The 19,622-nt window shown below is 38.2% G+C and overlaps 1 protein-coding gene across 1 annotated transcript in view; it reads right to left on the bottom strand.

Moving 5' to 3' along the window:
* The window catches only part of REV1 (REV1 DNA directed polymerase), a 4,137,464-nt gene that overhangs the window by 17,543 nt on the left and 4,100,299 nt on the right, over window positions 1-19,622 (bottom strand). Inside the window, exon 20 of the mRNA XM_044071967.1 lies at window positions 11,557-11,698. Coding sequence (XP_043927902.1) covers window positions 11,557-11,698 — 142 coding nt within the window. The remainder of the gene's footprint in view (window positions 1-11,556; window positions 11,699-19,622) is intronic.

Here is a 19,622-nt window from a genome sequence, read left to right on the forward strand (position 1 = left end):
TTGCTGCACATTTTGGAGCCATACATATGTTCTTCCATTGCTTCTTTGTGAATTGCATAAATATTCTCTCTTCACAATCTTTTCTGAGCTCTTCTGACTAATTCCTATCGGTATTGTGCAATATTTTTATGTCTTATTATCTCCTTTTTAACAGCAGCCTGTGTTCTACATTTAATAAAAACATCAACCAGTACAGTTCGTTCATTTTGGATACCACTATCCCTTTTTCTTTGCCTATACTTTAATATCAATCCCTGATAGGGAAGGCAATCACTAGCCGGAAGCCATATGTCTTCGTGGCCTCTTCCCATTCTATTACCTTTCCTTCTCTAATTATTTGCTCCCATTACCTTGATTCTTTTGCCAGCTTCTTCCAATAAATTCCACTTCCCTCTTAAATATTCTCTGTACCCCTAAACTGCAGTTATCTGTATCAGCAGAATCTCCTTTCTCCAGTCCAGCCAGCGTTGGCTTAGTTCTTAGCATATTTCTGCTATTTTGTGAATATAATAATACTGCTGTTATTCTCCATAAGGATCTGTATCCAAAATACCATTTTCTCCTTTATGAATTAACCCCCTCTCACTTCAACATCACCACTTTTCACTCTGAATTATAGCTTTCTGTTTGTGTTATGTATAAGAGCCTTAACTGTGTAGCTCTGAAATATCCCTTCAAAACATGTAATACTAAACCTCCTTATTATGTTGGGATAATCATCTTATCCCACTTGACCCCTTGCCTTCTTCCCCTCCTAAATAAATTCCTTCAGCTCTTTAGTAATTACTGTCCACAACTTCTCCTCTGGTTGATATAAATATGCCTGACCTGTGTATAAAACTAAAGGGACTAAAAAAGAAGTTATGTCTTACCATAACGTTCCATCTGTGTTGTTGACCTTCGTTCATTCATTACTGATGGGCTATCGGTCCTGTCCTTGGAACCGAGCCAGCCAAATATCAAGCTTGCTCAGCCAAAAACTCTTGAGCCAAGGTCCTACCCAGAATGCTCTGCTCCCTGTTACCTCAGATCAAGTTTGCAAGTTGATGGCTAAAAGTAGAGGCTACCTCTGGTCATAACAGATCTACAATAAATCAACCTGGAACCTCCGGATGGGGGACGGAGGGTGGGAAGTAATGAATGAACGAAGATCAACAACACATATGGAACGTTATGGTAAGACATAACTTCTTTATCTGATGTTGTTAATCTTCATTCATTCCTTACTGATGGGACAGAGTCTGCAAATAGAGCCAGCTTTTCCTGACTACCACACCAATTATATCCTTGAATTTCTGAGTCCTTTATTTTCTTTGCCAATGGTTCTAAACATAATGCAAACAACAAAGGGGGAAGTGGACAACCCTGCCTGGTTCCTCTACTCAAGCAGAAATTATCAGAGAGGACCCCACCCACATTAATTCACGCCTCTGATCCCTCAATAATTCTTTTAATCAACCTTATAATTGTATCAGGGAAAGCAAATGCTTCCACTGCCCTGCTCATGAAGTCCCAGTCTACTCTGTCAAATGCTTTCTCTGCATCAAGACCCACCAATAAAAGTAGTATTTTCTTACATTCTGCTTCCCTCTGGATCATCAATCTTCTGTTAATACTGTCAAATGTTTGCCTCTCTTCTACAAAACCACACTGATCAATTTCTATCAATTTTGATATCACTTTTGCCATTCTTTTTAGCCATTATAGACATAAACACTTTATAATCATGGTTTAGTATTGAAATGGGCCTGCATGAAGCTGGTGGATCTTTAACCTCTTTAGGTATTACCATTACCACCGCCTGCTTCAATGATGCTGGTACTTCTCTTCCTCTTAAATACTGTTAAACAAAACCTTCAAGAGCTTTATCAGTTTTTTTCCCTCCTAACATCCAAACTTAGATTAGCTATACATATAAATTGCTTTTCTGTGAATTAAGATTACTGACAAGACACTATTTATGTTACTTTTAATAGACTGTGCTAAAGGTTAAATAGTTTGTTGAATGCATTTAAAGGACTGTTTAAACAAAAGTAAATGAAGAGAATATAAAATCTATCACCTTTTTTCCTTGTGATTTATGAGAAAAGTATAAATTATTTTTTGGTGAGTTTGAATGTGTAACAGATAACATAAATAAGAAAAAAAGGACATTAGATAAAAAATTATCTTTTAGTTTTTTCCTTTTTCTTGTCAACTACTTTTCAGTTTTGTTTAAGCTTGTCGGTTAAGTGAGAAGGAAAAGCAATCCATTTCTTCTGTTTGATCTAAAATATTGTTGTTTATAAGATATGAAGCAGCTGAGTCCAATGTGCCAAAGGTTTTGGTGCCATCTGGAAAGAATATTTCAAGTCTTGCAGGGAACAAAAGATGAATTTTAAGATGTTTCTTTTTAATTCTCTTAATTAATAGTAAACATTCATTTTTTCTTGTAATCACTGCAGATGCGTAATCATTATCAAACCTTATGATGTTGTCATTAAACATAACTGGAAAGTTAGCCCATGCTGTTTTCAATACAAATTACTTGTCTTGAGAAGAGAAAGCAGACAACAGATCTTGGTTTACAGTTTCCCTTATTAGAAAATGAGGAAGCTGCCAACAACCTGTGAGCCCTCTCTATGCCAAAAGAGAGGGGCTCCTGTAGCTTTAAGATGCTAGGCAGCCAATGTGTGAGAAAGTTTATCATGTTGTCTCCCTCTGCTTTTCCTGGCAAAGCATAAACACGTAGATTTTTCCTTCTTGAGTTATTCTCTAGATCATTAAGTTTATTGAGTAAAAAAGTATTTTACTTTAAGAGATGATCTACATGAAGATCTTGTTCAGTTACTCTACCCTCCAGTTCATTTAGGGAGTCTTTCATACTAGCAATCTGGGATTAGTGCTGTAAAATAATTTCTTTCAACAGTTCCATTTGTTTATTGCTCTCTTCTTTGAAAGTATACAGCTTACTGTCCATTTTATCAATGATTATGGATAAATCAATCATAGTGGTAAGCAAGGCTTGCAGTTCTTTCTTCATAGACTGGTCCTGTACACTGCCATTGGAGTAACTCATCTTGAGGAAATATCAGTATCCCTTTTGAGAGACTTGACACAAAAATCAGCAAATAAAGAAATGATATTCCAGTACAGTTGTCTAGGAACTATAAGAAATACTAATCCATAAGTTTGACAAGTTAACAGGTCCCATTTTTTTCTGTCAGAAATGCATATTAGATAGCAGAGCTGAGAGAGAGTGCTGTTAACCAGCCAGCATCTTGGCCACTGCACTCTGCATTTCTTAATATATTTTTTCCTTTTCTTGTAGTCTATAACTGTGAGATCATTCACATTCCAAGATAGTACAGAAAGTTCTAATACTTAATAAATGAATGAAAGCACTAAATTTACACAAGAATCTGCCTGTGTCTTTTTTTCATTTTTTTATTTTTTAATTTCGGAAGTTGTTTGTTATAATATAGAAAATGTCTACATTATGGTAAGAAGTCATGATTCTCACCTATTACACATGACAGCTGTTTAAAATACCCTTTTCCAGCTTTTGTGGTACATGCACCCAATAATGTTGGCAGGTTAATCCTTCATACATTTTTTGCTATTCAACAACATTAGAACCTATGTCACATTTTACAAAACTTCTTATTTTAATGAAAATCCTGAAAACAAACAAAAAATACCCCAGAAACACCCCATAACATGTTAATACATACACAACTTGTTATGTACATCTTCAAATAGAGAAGTTTAACCCTCCTAATAGGAAGCTTTGTCCCCAGTAAGAGATACTATTGCGGGCCTTAATTAACCTAAAACCGAGGTTATCCATGCTAAGACGCATGTTACTGCCTGTGCTTCTACTTACACTAACTGGTGTCTGGTCTTTTTATCTTTATTTTCCTCCCAGATGTGAAAACAACTTGCATGCTTTCAGAAAATGTTAACGTTTACCCTTGAAGAAACAAGTCTTCTGGCTTTATTATCCTATTATCAGCTTGTCTTCATGGAAACATGAGGAAAAAATGCAGCCATCTGCTGCAGCCTGTAAGACAAATAAACATTTATTGCTGAAGGAAAACTTTTCATTGTATTCAGTCTTCTCACAGTTTCTTGTTTACTCTTAAAACATGTAATCAGATTAAGTCAAGGGTCTTTATCCAGACATTCACCTATGCAAAAGGAAGAGAAAACATACATTTTTTGATGAAAAACTACATATATTATGATCTGTGTACCTTTGCACCCCATCTCAACAACCCAGTATTGCAGCCTATTAACTTAAACATGCTTTTGTCTCTAGCCTTTTCTTCTCTTTTTGCATTGTAATGCCTGCATTTCTTAACATTATAAAAGAAAGACAAGAAAAAAGGCACCTGTTTACTTATGTATCGTTATCACATACAAGGATGAACTAAAATGAGTTACTATAAAACATTCAATTTATATTGTGAAAAGTTTTGGAGAAATACTGATAAGAACAGAAACTGTTTTACTTAACGTTACCTTTCTCCTTCCTCCTCTCCTCCCCTGTGTCCTTCCAAACATTAATGACATGAAGTGAAGTAAATGCTTTCCAGTTCCCCAAAAGTTACCTTTCTCCTTCCTCCTCTCCTCCCCTGTGTCCTTCCAAACATTAATGACATGAAGTGAAGTAAATGCTTTCCAGTTCCCCAAAAGTTTAACAAAGTCAAAAAAGTCCACTTTTTTCCACTTTTTCTTATCGACTCATATTTCACAAATGCAATTGATTCTTTTCAGTCTCACATTTATTCACTAATTTCCATGTTGATGGTCTTCCTCCTGTTCACCTCCATCTCCCAACTTGAGATTCTGGTTCAATTCCAAAGTAGCCCCAATTCTTTTGGTTGGTACCTGTGTGCCTAGCTGTCAACCTTCCATCTCCAAAATGAGGAACAACAGCCCTCATAATGTGTAACAAGTGGGCAAAACGTGGAACACATACTAATGTCTTACTAACAACTTCAGCTAGGAAGGTCATAGGATGGCTAAAATATGCTGGTTATATTATAAAGAAGATCTTTTAATGAATTAATATGATTCATTTCTATTTAACATGGATTTCATTAAAAAAATTCCCAACACTGAGTGTGCTACAGACCCTTTCAATGTGGAACTTCGAGAAACATGAACATTTTAAGACCCCAAATGAGGTACATTCCTCGTAATGAGGTACACTTGAGAGGTATGCCTGTGTGTTTCTCTGTTTCTCAAGCATTTTCCTTTGCAACAGTTGAAAAAATTTCACTGGCAGAATTTCTCCAGTGCATTATAATCAGAAGAGTTAGAAGCAGTCTCTGCTTCTGACAGATAGCTCACTTTTTGTTCGTCAAACTTCTGTATTTCCTCCTCAGCATGTTCTACATCAAGAAATGTTTTTGATTCCCCCAGGAAAAAAATATTCTGAAGACAGCTGGATTGAATCACACACCTGCCTCTTGACATTCCCTGATTGTTGGAATAAATATCTCTTCTGCCTGGTGTACAGTGAATAATCATTTTCCACAAACACTCAACTGTCCCTAGCTTTAATACTTTGCCCTTTTGCCATAGTTTTTCAGGATCAACTTTTTCTGATAGTAGGTTTGCATCTTTACTAATTTAGCTCTTCTCTACTTTCTCTTGGCCAGATTTGGAGCACACACACAGTGTGTGCCCCTTCAATTAACAACTCCTGCCATGAAATACCAATCCAGTTACTTATTTGTGCTTTCATAAAATTAATACAGTCTGTTCCTTCAAGTTTCTCTGGTACAGAGGAAAATCTAAAATTTTCCTATGTGCTCTGCCCTCCAATTCTACTGTTTTATGAAGCATCTCTTCTTGAAGAGTCTCGCACTCTGTTAGCCTTTTCTTTATTCTGACCTCTGATTTTGGGACTTTTATTTGATCATCTGTATATGTGTTCTTCCATTTTTTTCCCAGCCTTTTGCTATATGAGTTGATATACTCCTTCAGTATTTTGTTTATTTTAATCAGATCTGAGCATATTTGACTTTTTTTCTGTAAATTACCAGAAGCCACCTTTTGTACCAAAGCTCAGGCTTAAACTGCTTTTTGTTGAACAGCTATAGGAGTCTTCCCAGTCAATGTTTTCGCTTCACATTTTCAAGCTGATGTTCTTTCAATCTCTCTAAAGTTCTTCTTTGCTGGCATCCGGGAAGTGTACTTATTAGCCAGTAACTGAATTTTATTAAAACAGGCAGTTGTTGCTCAGTGTGCAACCCCAATGGAAAGCCCTCTACGCTTTAACTTTTTGAGGTATTTTTGATGGTATCTGTGGAAAAATGGCTGGAAGGAGAAATACAGAAGGAGGTTATTTGACTGAGTAGGGACATCAAGAGTGTGATTAGTCATCTGACTGGTTAATGACTGTACTAGCTGTATAAATGACTGTACTGTCTGTATAAAGTGGGCATAGTATTGGTTGGCTATGATATTTCATGTCTATGAATTTGGTGTTGTCTGTGTAGCTTGACCTAGATTTAACAGTTTATTGACTGAGGTCCAAAACAGTTCTGGATTATTAGTGTGTATGTTTTGATTGGCTGAGTAATAGGCTTTCTTGTCTTTGGTGAAAAGCTGTTTAGCTAGTTTTCTTAGCTGTCTGTATGCTGGTAAAGTGGGAATTATATTTTTTGTATACCCCTTTCATACCTCATCTCTTTGTTTCATGAGTTGTTTAGTTGCTAAATGGCCATGGGGCAGGGTTGACTTTGGCTCTTTTACTTTGAGGGGGCTAGTGCTTTTAGGAATATTTTATTCCCACTCTCAGGCCATTTATTACACAGTACAATCTGCTTATAGCTGATACTCTGCAATTAGCAAATAACCACAAAGTAGAACAGTTTTTTTTTCACATACTGTATGCAGGCAATAAGAAGTTAGGGCTACAAAATAACTGGCTTACACAGTGTAATTTAATGGTCAAGTGAAAGTACAGTGGACAGTTTAGTAAGTGGTCCTTACTGGGCAAGGACTACTCTTTTGGGGGGAATGACACAGCCACTTTCCAGCACAGGGCAAACACATATTTGACTTGGTACAGTTAATATACAGCAAGGTTCTTCATGTTAAATCTGCTTACAATAATCTTAGTGAAAACTTTCACAAATGTGCCTTGTGGCAGAGCTCCTGCTATTTAACCGACAGAGACCAATGTAATGTCCAATGGCTCTGAAAGAAAGAAAAATAGAAAAATTCTATTACCCTGACATATTACATAGAGTCAATAAAGTTAATACATAGGTAGCTAGCTTATACCTACAGATGGAGGAAGGAAGACAGTAAATCAAAGCAAGATATGGACTACTCTAGGTGTAGAGAGAAGTTAACAAAGTTATGAATGTAACGTCAAAATCGGTTTGGCAGGAGGTATACTGATACAGAACAACAATAAAACACTGTACAGAGCAAATTTATTTTTAATTATTTATTTTACATTTGTTGTCCGGGAAAGTCCGACTGGGTATATGCCCATTTTCAGCGGAGGCCCGGGGAGAAAAGCTCCATATATTCAGACATATGAGATTTACATAATATAAGAGTACAATCTAGCATATCAGATGAAAAAAGAAACAGTATAATTATAGTAAAGACACAGTTCAACAGGAGAAATTACCTATATGTCAGAGTATAATATCACAAGGAAGGCTCCATATATTCAGACAAGCAAAATTTCACATAATATAAAAGTATAACCTAGCATTTCAGAGGAAAAAACAAAACAAAACAAAAAAACAGCGTATTTATAGAAAAGACACAGTCTGACAGGTAATGACATATGTCAGAGTATAATAACAATATAAGGTGCAAGACATTTGCCTAATAGTATTAATTTCTCACACAAAGAAAAGAGTAAACATTGTACTGCAATCATCTGCTAGTTAAAGGATATGAAATACTGATAACCTGTTGACAACTAATAGTAGAGCTGGCAGCTAATAAGTGGTACAGGAGAAAGGGGGGGGGGGTTAATTGGGGTATGAACAAGGACATAGCCAGTGAGATTTTAGGTGTGCTTTAAGAGCATTTTTGAAGAGACTGCTGGAAGGGAGGGCAGTTATGGCAGTGGGAAGTGAGTTCCAAATTTTGGATATGGAGTAGGAGAATAGCGCTTCCCCTGCAGAGTTGTTGGGTTTGGTGACTTGGAGTAGATTTTTGTTGCAGGAGCGAAGGGGTCAGGAGTATTGGTAGGGTTGTAGAAGTGTATGGAGTGAGGGAATTTTAAGAGGGTGGTTTATAAGTCTATGAGCAAAGGTAAGTTGGGTTAGGTGTAGGAGTTGTGGGAGCTCAAGCCAGTCTAGGTTTCTAAGGGAGACACTGTGGTGACTGTGGTGGGAGTTCCCTGATGCCAATTTTGCAATTTTATTGTAGCAGGCTTCGAGTTTCTTTAGGTCCGATTGTCGAAGATTTGTGAGTATGGGTGATGCATAGAGTAGGGTTGAGATTAGTTGGGAAGTTGCGGTACAGATTCTGGCTGGTTTGGTTAGGTATTGTTGGTTTCGATACAAGGCACCCAGTTTTTTGTGGACTTTTTTATTGAGAGTGATATGTGAGTGTCAAATTTGAGTTTGTTGTCAATCTGTACACCAAGTAGCGTAGTGTGGGCTGTTGGTGAGACGGAAGTGTTGTCTTTGGCAAGTATGTTGAAATGGGGGATGTTTGGGGTAGATTTTGAGGGTTGAAAGATGAGGAGTTTGGTCTTATTTGGGTTGAGGAGGAGTTGAGCATTTAATAGCCAACTTTCAACAGAAGAGAAAGATGCTTGAGTGATCTGTTGTAGTTCTGTTAGAGTTGGAGCTGAGCAGATGAGAGTGGCGTCATCTGCATACTGTATGAGGGAGGCATGTTTGGTGGCGGTGTGCAGGTCATTGGTAAAAATGGAGAAAAGCAAGGGGCCAAGGATGGAGTCTTGGGGAACCTCGAGAGTAACAGGGAGGTGAGGGGATAGATCGTTGTGCCAGACAACTGACTGCTGGCGGCCGTGTAGATAGCTGTGGAACCAACTGAAGGCAGGTATGGAAAAGGAGAGGTTGAAGAGTGCAGAGAGTAGAAGATCAAGTGATACAATATCAAAAGCCTTTGATAGGTCAAGAAATACAACAGAGGAGAAAAGGCCATTGTTTTTATGTTGGAGAATGGTGTTAGTGAAGGGGAGCAGAGCAGTTGTGGTGCTATGGTGTGGTTTGAAACCATGCTGTGTGTAGGAGAGGAGATTATTGTCTGGGAGATAATTGGAGATCTGTGAGTTGATACATTTTTCGAGTATCTTGGAGAGAGGCGAGAGGATGGCAATGGTGCAGTAGTTGGAGATGTCTGTTGAGGGGCCGTCTTTGTGTAGGGGTATGATGTGGAATATTTTCCATAAGGTTGGCACATAGGACTCAGATATGGAGCGGTTGATTAATATGGAGATGAGATAAGCTAAAACATCAGCTGCTATTTTTAGGTATTCTGTGGGCAGGTTATCAGCTGCTAGTCTTGTGGGTTTAAGTTTTGTCAGTAGTTTTTTTTATGTTGGAGGTAGGTACTGTGGAAAAGAAGAAGGGAAATTACCAGAGCATATCACTGAAGTGCACAGTATAAAACCCATGCTTAATAAGCATTCATTGAATTAAACAGTACATTAAAAGAATGTTATATACACCAAGGCATCAGCAACTGAAATTACATATATGAATAACATACTTGTTAAAGGACCACTGTCTCTGTCTAAGTCAGAATCCTCTGATAAATTTTCCTCAGAAATGTCTTTACTGACATTACCCTCAGGTAAGGATTTCTGACTAGCTAAGGTAAAAAAAAAAAAAATCATCTTTTCTAACATAGCTTCAGATGAGCTATGTTTAGCTATCTGTTTTTTTCTTTGCAGATAAAACTTTGGCTGAAGAGCAATTCTAAGAAGGTACTTCTGCACTGTCTAGAGGGCTCATTCACTGGCTACCCTGAGTTGGTACAGAATGAGACAATGTCAGGGCCGTGGGTTCATGCCCCACATTGGGAAAATCCCTTTTCTTTTCAGGGTAGGGGTTCTCATAATGGTTAAGGTGTTTACCTCACACATACAAAGTAGAGGTTTTGATTCTCACCTCTGAGAAAAACTGGCTAGGTGTAAAATGTTGCACAAGGGCAGCTAGCCTAGTACTTGCTTATGAACCTATGAAACATAGCAACCAATCAGATAATAAAAGGATTTTCAAAAAATATATATATTAGCAAGTGCTTGCAAATTTGGCTGCAAGATTCAGGTTAACAATCAGAATATGGTTGGTACAACCAGTGGGTTAACCAATGGAATAAGCAAGTGGGCTAATAGAATGCTGACTAATGGAATTAGAAGCTAATGATTTTAAGAGAAATAACAAGCCTATGGATGCTATTAGTGGGGTGGGTTTACCAATCTTGAGCTATGGATCCAGTCTCAGCTTTTTCCATGGGATTACAGGAGTTCCGTGCCATCTGTTGGGACTGGCCACAATGGAGATAAGCCAGTTAGAAAAACAACCAATAAAGCTGATGTACTGAGTTAGGTTTAGTAGTTGTGAGCCATGGAGTCTACTTTAGTCCTGACAATGGGATTTATGGTGCTGCATAACCAGGTGTTTTAAAGAAAGACATCAGCAGTAGAGAAAAATAAGAGCTTTCATCCTAACCTGAAACATTAGACAGGCATTACTGTAAGCTCACCAGGGCCAATGCAGGCTCTACAACTCACATCTTATTAACATAGCCCACTGCAGAAGCCAGTTGCAGTTGAACAAACTGTAGCAGTAACTGCAGGGGTTTTCTTCTGATTTGCTTAGCTCCTCCATGCCCAGCACTCCACAATTTACCTAGGAACCCCTGCAATCTCACTGCACAAGCCTGGCTCGTGGCAGTTCCCTGTCCATCTACATGACTCACTACAGCAGACTGCTGGTTGTTTTTCTGACTGGACAATCTCTTCTACTGCCAGCACTCATTGGCTATTTCCTTTAGGCTCAGATTTCCTATTCCACTAGCCAGACTCCCACTGATCCATCTGGTTATGTCCTGGTTTTTGCTTATTCACAAGCTATTATCTTGATGAGCAGCGGCTGACTGGTAGCCTGAAACTTTCAATTCACTCGACGATCTCTTATATTTGGAAGTACTTGTTATGGAAATGCTATTACCACCTGAATGGGGCTGTAATGTGTTTACTATGCATGTAATGGAGAGCATTTCTACATGCTTGCATTTTCGTCTTGTCTATTAAGGTCAGAATAATTGCGTTAATAAAGGCAGCGGCTTTGCTAACATCAAATAACTCCTGTCTGGTTATTTATTTGGATTTTCTTCTAGTTGTGAGCATTGGAGTTCCACAGTTTTTTATATGATTACAGTCATATACATGGGAAGGTTATAAAGCCACACATACACGTGCAACAATAAAGCTGTTAGCAAAGAAAAATAATAAAACAGCATTTATTTCTATCCTTTACCTACTTGTAAAGTAGTTATAAATACCAGGCCTTAAGCTAGAGAAATAATCATATAATAGACCATATGTATTACCTGAGATGGTTGTTATCCATTCTTTAAGCAAAGCTTTAACATCACTGAATTCCACTGCTCCAGCCAAATTTGGAATTTGGTGACTTACTGACTGTGACACAAGCACCTGAGAATGATCTGCCAAGCTTGAGTCTGGGTCACCCTAAAATACAAAAAAAAAGCATCACTCTAGCACTACTCAAACCAAACATTAATAAAATATAAAGTGAAATAAAATAAAGGCATAAGAAATAGAATTCAGCTTCTTGTTAATTAAAAAACACTTAAAATACACCATAATTTGGGCAAGCTATATACATATAATGCACAAGCCTCCTACAGTGGCAGCAGAGCAGTATGGTGGTTTACACAAGCAGTTCTTTTTAAGAATTACATATTAGTTCTTTTCCATGCCCTAATAATTTCAGAGTGCTAGTTTATCATAATTACACAATACTCCTTCTACCAAACATGCAGTTGACCTCTTCTTCCTCAAGATGCAACAACTCCAAGGTTACTAGGACCAAACACCTGAAGGAACTAAATGCCAGTGATAAAACTGGCAAAACCATAATTAATAGTAGAAAGGTGAGGTCAGCTTCAGTTTCTCCTCCTTTCCTTCCAACTTTTAAGGCCACAGTATGACAAAGGTTCACAAGTAAGTACTAGGCTATCGGCCCAAGGGCCTACGTAAGCCTAGCCAACAAAGCTCCCTGGCTTACGCCACCCAAGAAAGTTATTTTCCTGTGCCACTGTCGAGCAGAGACACAGAAGTGATCCCCGGGGTGCATTTCCTATTTCCCATCCACTCATCAAGATTTTTCTTGAAGAGTGCTAATGAAGAACTTTGTTTGACATAGATGGGTAGCCTGTTTCAGAGTATGGGAGGTCTCTGGGACAGGAGTCTATCCCTCCAGCATGTCCTGTTTATTGTGGTGACAAGGTTTAGGTCCCTAGAGCGTGTAGCTCGGAGGGATTGGGATTTCTTTAGGTGTAGCATGTCCAACAGCTCTGGGTTTGACATAGCTTTACATGTTAGGCAGAGATCACCTCTGAGTAGGCGATATGCTATGGAGTAAAGCTGGAGTTTTTTTTACTAAATAATTTTTATTTTTTTTTGTTTGTAGACAAATTATGATACAGTAAATTTAAGTTACAATTCAAAATAAAAGAAAATAGTTAATAACTATAACAATATGTACAATATTTACAGGTGGTCCAATGAAAAGGATTAACCAATAAGGTTATAAAGAGGAATAATCACATAGAACTAGTATAACCTTTACTGGTATATATTCGCATAAGTCCATCTTAGTTTATGACATTTCAATTTCATGTAGAAGAAATTCTATCCTTTTGTAATGTGTCTATAAGTATTAAGATTTTATTCCAAGGATTGTCTGTCCAACGTCTGGGAAGAATTCTTTCTTCTTTGACTTTTATTTCTTTTTGTGCAGATTCCTTTAATAGAGATATGAAGTCTTCATAACTTGGAGGGACAGTGGATTTCCATTTTCTTGTTATACATTTTCTGGCTACAGCAAGAATAGACCATAAAAGATATTGATCACTTTTACTCATAGTTACTGAGTCGTCTACATTCAAAAAAATTAAAGATTTTGTTAGAACAAATTTATCATTATAAATGGCTTGAAGAAATTTATTAATATCTTCCCAGAATTTTTTAATGCAATCATAAAATATATGTATCCAATCTGCCTCGCAATTTACAGTACATCTCCAGCATGTGGGCTTTTGGGCAGGGTCAAATTTGGCTATTTTATGTGGTGTATAAAAGGCTCTATGTAAAAATTTCCATGTGAAGATTTTCCATATCTGGAAGTTTGATGTTAGCTTAACTGACAACAAAAGGTCATTCATACCTTCAGATGATAGATTTATTGTCAAGCCCTTTGTTAAAATGTTCACAACATTTTGACCTATTTTGGTTTTATACACTATTAAAATTTTGTATAATTTAGATACAGTAATTAGCTTATTATGATTTCCATAAATCAATTCTTGCATATATTTTATGAACTTAGGTATAGTATTAAAGTTTGAATCATTAATAATTCTACATAAATCACTTGCATATTGCAGTATTTTTTGTAGTTCTGTTCTGTCTATTTCAAATATACTAAACTCATTTATTACTTGTTGGGTGGTTAAAGTACTGTGATTATTTAAGCATTGAAACCAGTAAATAAAGTTTTTGGATTCCCAATTAATGAGTATTTTTTCTTGGATTTTTTTCTTTAAAATTCTTTGATGTTTTAAATGGTATTAAGAGTTCGAACCATAATTTTATGTCTGGATTTGTAATTATAAATTTTCTAAATAGATTACAGATATTATTCAGATATGATAAATTAGTGGGCTTTGTTGTTTTATTTTGTAAGCTAAAGCTGGAGTTTTTTGAGGCGGTCAGTGTAGGGCATTTTTTTTTGAGGCCAGTAAACCTCTTTGTGAGGTACTTCTGTGGCCTTTCCAGCTGCTGCAGATGTCTTGTGAGGTATATTCCAAAAGGGGGGTTGTACTCTATAATGGGTCTAATGAGTGCCGAGTAGAGGGGAACAATGACCTCTTTTTTCCTGGATGAGAACTCTTTTATGATGAGGTGTGCCACATAGAAGGACTTCCTGACTACTGTGGCAATGTGACTATCAAAGGAGAGACTACTGTCCACCTGGGTCCCAAGGTCTCTTATCACACATTCAGTGTTAAGTAGATTGCTGCCTATGTGGTAGTTCATGGGTACAGAGTTTTTACCAAAGGGGATGAAACTGCACTTTTTGGCATTGAGCTTGAGGCCATGGCTCTGACACCAGGCATCTGTCTCAGTGAGGCCCTTCTGTAGGATGTCCACATCATTTGGGGACTTGACTATGGCTCCTAGTTTGCAGTCATCTGCAAACTTCTTTAGCCAGAGGCCTTCTGTGTTAGCCTGTACTTTAGAGAAGTAGATACCAAACAGGAGAGGTCCCAGGACGGATCCCTGTGGTACTCCACTTGTCAATGGTTTGAGTTCAGATTTGGAGTCTGCAACTTTTACAGTGTGAGTTCTGTCAGTGAGCCAGTTGGCAACCCATCTTGTGACGTAGGGATTTATACCTAGTTTAATGAGTTTAGCTATAATTCCAGAATGGGGGATGGTGTCAAAAGCCTAGGCGAGGTCAAGATAGGCTATGTGAACCACCTTATCCTCATCTACAGCTTTGGTGACTGCTTCAAAGAAATCAATCAGGTTCAGGAGGCATGATCTGCCTTTCACAAACCCGAACTGGGTGGGATCCAGAGTTTGGAGGTTACCAATGTCTTTGTTTATGAGTTCCATGATGATACGTTCCATGGCCTTGCAGACCAGGCTCGTCAGACTAGTAGGTTGATAGTTCCCGGGATCAGTGGTGGCTCCCCCTTTGTGGAGTGGGATAACTGTTGATGTGTGCCATTCAGTGGGTGCAAAGCTATTATTGAACATGGTGCTTAATTGGAGAGCCAGTTCATTCTGAAGTTCATGTAAAACGCAGCCTGGGATGTTGTCCGGTCCCATGGATGCTGTGTTTTTGGCTTTAGAGAGTGCAGCTTTTACTTGCGTAGTTGTGATTACAGGGACTCTGCATTCTTCCTGTATAGATATGGGCCCTTTAGGGGGGGGGGTACAGTTAGCACTGAACCTATCTGTCAGGATGCTGGCAATATCAGTTGTTTCTGTAATTTTCGTGTCATTGTGCTGTAACTCAGAGCATATCTGGGTGCTGCCATCAAGATTCTTGACATAGCTATAGAATGCTTTATGGTTGTCCTTAGAATTAGTGTCCTTAGAAACACCTCTGAAAGGAAGCTACAAGAAATGAGTAAGAGATTCAAGTTGTTATATCCAGCTGTCTTTAGAATATATTTTTCCTGGAGTATCCAAGGCATGTTCAGATGCAAGTCAGGATTGGGAGGAAATAAATGAGTGACCAAGGAAGCTGAAGGGTATTCTGCCTCTCATTCTTCTGACAGGAACACGGCACTCAGAGAAATTAACAGTGAAAGCTTTTCCATATTCCAAGGGAAAATAATCGAGAGACAGACAAAAGAGGAGGAGTTAACTTGAAAAAGGAGTACTTTGGCCTTGAACCACGGACTGGTACAGTATAGTAAAGATAATGAGGAAGACTAGCAATTATGGATCATGGTAGTTCCCGATCCATCTCTATGACTCACTACAGCAGATTACTGGTTGTTTTTCTGACTGGATAATCTCTTCCACTGCTAGTACTCATTGGCTATTTCATTTAAGCTCACTGAAGAACTGTAAAGTGTTATTTCCATATATTGCATTTCATACATTAGAAATGTGCTTCTGCAACAGGTGGTAGTTAAAAATAGACTGGAAATTTGTTGACTGTGCTTTGTCATTAATATTTAGAAGGATAACATACAGGAACTGAAGACGTAAATGTCAATTAAAACATTTATTGAAGTAACTTCTATGCTATACTACAAAGCAGTTTTGTATGGTATGCAGATGGTACTTTAAATGTAAAGTGGGGGAGACTATCAGTTACTGCTGTTTACACTAGTGATGTTCACAGCTACCTTTTTTTTAGTACTTTTTCTTCACTGTAATTTATCTGGTGATTATACTGTAATGACAAAAACTGGATATAGTCATCTTGGGACAGCATATTGATCACATTACCTATGTATTAAATTTTAATAATTCCTCCAGGTATTATACAGGTGTAAGTATAAACTAATGCTCTTAGTTTACACTACAGACAAGGTGAAATTTTTTTTCTAAGAATTTCTAGTAAATGGAAAGGATGAAAAAAAAGGTAGTTATGTAATTACCATAACTCTGGAGCCTCTTCATCCTAGTTTGTCTGATACAACCAATGAAACATAAGCCACTTGTCCGATACGGCCTTCTGCTAACTCCTTGAGAAAAAAATTGCACAAGACCCCTGTGCTCTGTCTACACACAAGTTTTCTGGCTAATGCCAATAGAACCAGAGGAACGTATCCCTAGATTTAAACTGGAAGTGGTAGTAGAGCTTGGGGGCATGTCAGTCTGTCAAAGGAGATTGGTGTATTCAAAGAAACCGAAGCCAGTTCGCCAAAACCACATTTGACGAAAGTGGAGATTGCCTTTTTCTCCATTGTTGTATGACCTCAGAGCTGGTATACATACTGTAAATTTGGGGGGTGTTGAGTGTCCCCCCACAGGTTAGATGCAGTTTCGGTGAACTGTTTTCATTTTTTCTGCATTTGTGGCAACCGTCTTTGATGAATCAACAAGAATCCGTACAATGTCAGGCAGATCTACCAGGTCTTTAAAAAAGATGTCAAATTGGAATGGGGGATGACGAAAAGGGGATATTGTAACAGTAAGTACATAACTTCTATATCCTAATTCATGTCTGAGCCAAGTAATGGTTTAGAATTCTAAGCACCTGAATTCTTAGGTGGAATCATGACAAGACAGCTCTGAGAACTGTAGTTTAAAACGAGGCTCTGAATCTAGAAATAAAGTCAAGTTTGAAATGCTTAGCAAAGGTATGCAACATAGACCATGTTGCTGCTGCACAAATTACTTCTACAGAATAGTTTCTGAGAAAGGCCATATAAATTGAAATAGATTTTATGGAATTAACTTGTGCTTTAGCTGGAACTGACTTATTTTTGAAGAGTATGCAAAGGACATGCAGCATATGAAAGCCATCTGGACAGCATTACTTTGAAAACCTGACCCAGCTTGTTGGGGGAAAATGCTTTGAACAAATGAGGCTATTTCTTTATTGAATTAGTTTTGAGGAGGTAAAATCTGAGTTGTCTATGCATGTTTAGCATGTACGGAGATACTCTCTCTCTACTAGAGTGATTACAGAAGAAAATGGGTAAAAGAATGGGGTGGTTTATATTTGTCGTTGAAGCTACTTTGGGAATAAAGCATGGATTTATTCTTAAAATTACTCTATCCTTGTTATAAAAAAAAAAAAAAAAAAAAAAAGAAAGAAAAAGGTGGAAGAGAAGAGGATCGAGTTTGCAATTCTCCTAGATAACATGATGGCTACCAAAAACAATCTTCCAAAATAGGAATTTTAGGTCTACAGAAGAAGCTGACTCAAAGGGCTCAAGTTAAAGATTGCATCAAACAAATTTGATATGAACTGTAAGACAACTGGAATAGGAGCATAAAAAGGGTCTAACATCTTGCTTGTTAGCCCATAAACAGTAAATTTCCATTTACTTTTACAAACTTTACAAGTGGATACTTTTTTGTGAAGCTGGCAAAATGTGAACCACACTCTGGGATAAGGCAAGGTATTTGGCTATCAATGGAATCAAAGCCACCATGTGCTCAACTTGACATTCTGTAGATCCAGTGAGTCTACCCAGATGGATGAGCGGGAAGACCCAAGTGGGGATCTAGAAGCCAAAGGCACTTCCCTAATTGTGGCTTGAGCAAAGAAAATGAGATTTGTCTGGGCCAGAATGGGGCAGTGAAGATCGCTGTGGCGTCGTACATTGCTGCTTTCTGTAAGAATCCCCAGTTAAGTGGAACAAGGAGAAAATGTTTAAAAGCCCTGGAGGGCAAAGACAGACTAGAACATCTCTTGGTGACTGTCCTCTGGGAAGGAACAAGGTAAAATAACTTCAGGATTTGGTGTTGGATGGGGAAGGAAAAAAGTCATAACAATGTTGGCCCCAGTTGCAGAACATTTGCTGAGTTACTGTGGGACTCAGGGACAACTCATGAGGCTTTAGAATAGATCTGCTAAGCTTGTTCACTATGCAGTTGACTGGGATATGTGTTGCTATCATAAAGTGGTGCAAATCATTAGCTCACTGCCTAACCCTCATGACCTCCCTGCAAAGGTGGTATCATTTGGTTCTTCCTTGCTTGTTTTACGTACCATACAACAGACATGTTGTTTACATGAATGGATGTCACTCCCACAGGGAGGTGTTTCTGGAATTCCTGCAACACAAGGAATACAGCCCTTTTCTCTGGGATACGGATGTTAAGACTGGCTTCCTCATCTTACTATGTCCCCTCGACCAGAGGAAGCATCCATGGTGACTATTGCTGAAGATGGAGGAAGAACAAAGGGCTTCCTGTTATTACAGCTGGACAGCTTAACCACCAATTCATATGACGTCTGCACAGTTCAGTTATAAGTACGGGTGCTGGAGGTGATCGAAAAGTTAAGTGCACTGAACACTGAGAATCCACTGTAAAATTAAAAAAAAAAACAAACATCACTATGACTGAAACCATCAATTCAAGAACTATAGATGACCAGAGAGGTTGGTAGAGTGTGTTGATCTAACAAGCACTGAGTGGCAGTTCTGAGGAACTGAATCCTTTTGGAAGGAAGACTGTCAGCGTGTAATATGAAGTGGCCAGATGGCACCCTATGAAGAAGATGAACCGAGTCGGCTGAAGATATGCTTGGTTGTAACTGACAGAGATACTTAAGAACAGGCAGAGCTGTAGCAACAAGAGACTTTGGTTGTAGCAGTGAGCAGCCAATTGTCTTAAGTACAGGAACACCTGAATCCTTGGCTATGACTACTGCTATGCATTTTATGAACACTCAGATGGCTACGGTGGGACAGAAGGGCAGGAAAATGATTGGCTCTGAGACAGAAATGCAGGAACTGCCCTCATGCTATGGAAATCCTGACGTGGAGAAAGTCATCCTGAAGATCTGTTTTGCACACACATCTGTTTGCTTTCAAGCAAGGCAAAACTGCTTGCATCAAGATCATTCTCAAAGGGGACTTCTTGATATAGAGATTTAAGGCTACTGAGGATCCAGGATTGGACTGAGGTCCTTGTTTTCTTAAGAACCAAAAAGAATTTGGAACAGATTCCTGACCCACTCTGGTCTAGTGAGCCACCTGGATGTTTTTTGTTTCCCAAAAGAGTGATTATCTATCTCTTTTTGATGCTATTCATTAGATAGATGTCTGGGAGTGGCTGAGATTGATGGGGAGGGGTGAGAAAAGGATATCATACAGTTTCTTGATACTATCTCTCTCATCCAGTTGTCCTGTGTAATGGCCACTCCTATAGCTATGTGGTCCCC

This window comes from Protopterus annectens, chromosome 5.part0 (assembly GCF_019279795.1).
Source record: "Protopterus annectens isolate FY-2018-M chromosome 5.part0, PAN1.0, whole genome shotgun sequence".
In the NCBI taxonomy this organism is placed as follows: Eukaryota; Metazoa; Chordata; order Ceratodontiformes; family Protopteridae; genus Protopterus; species Protopterus annectens.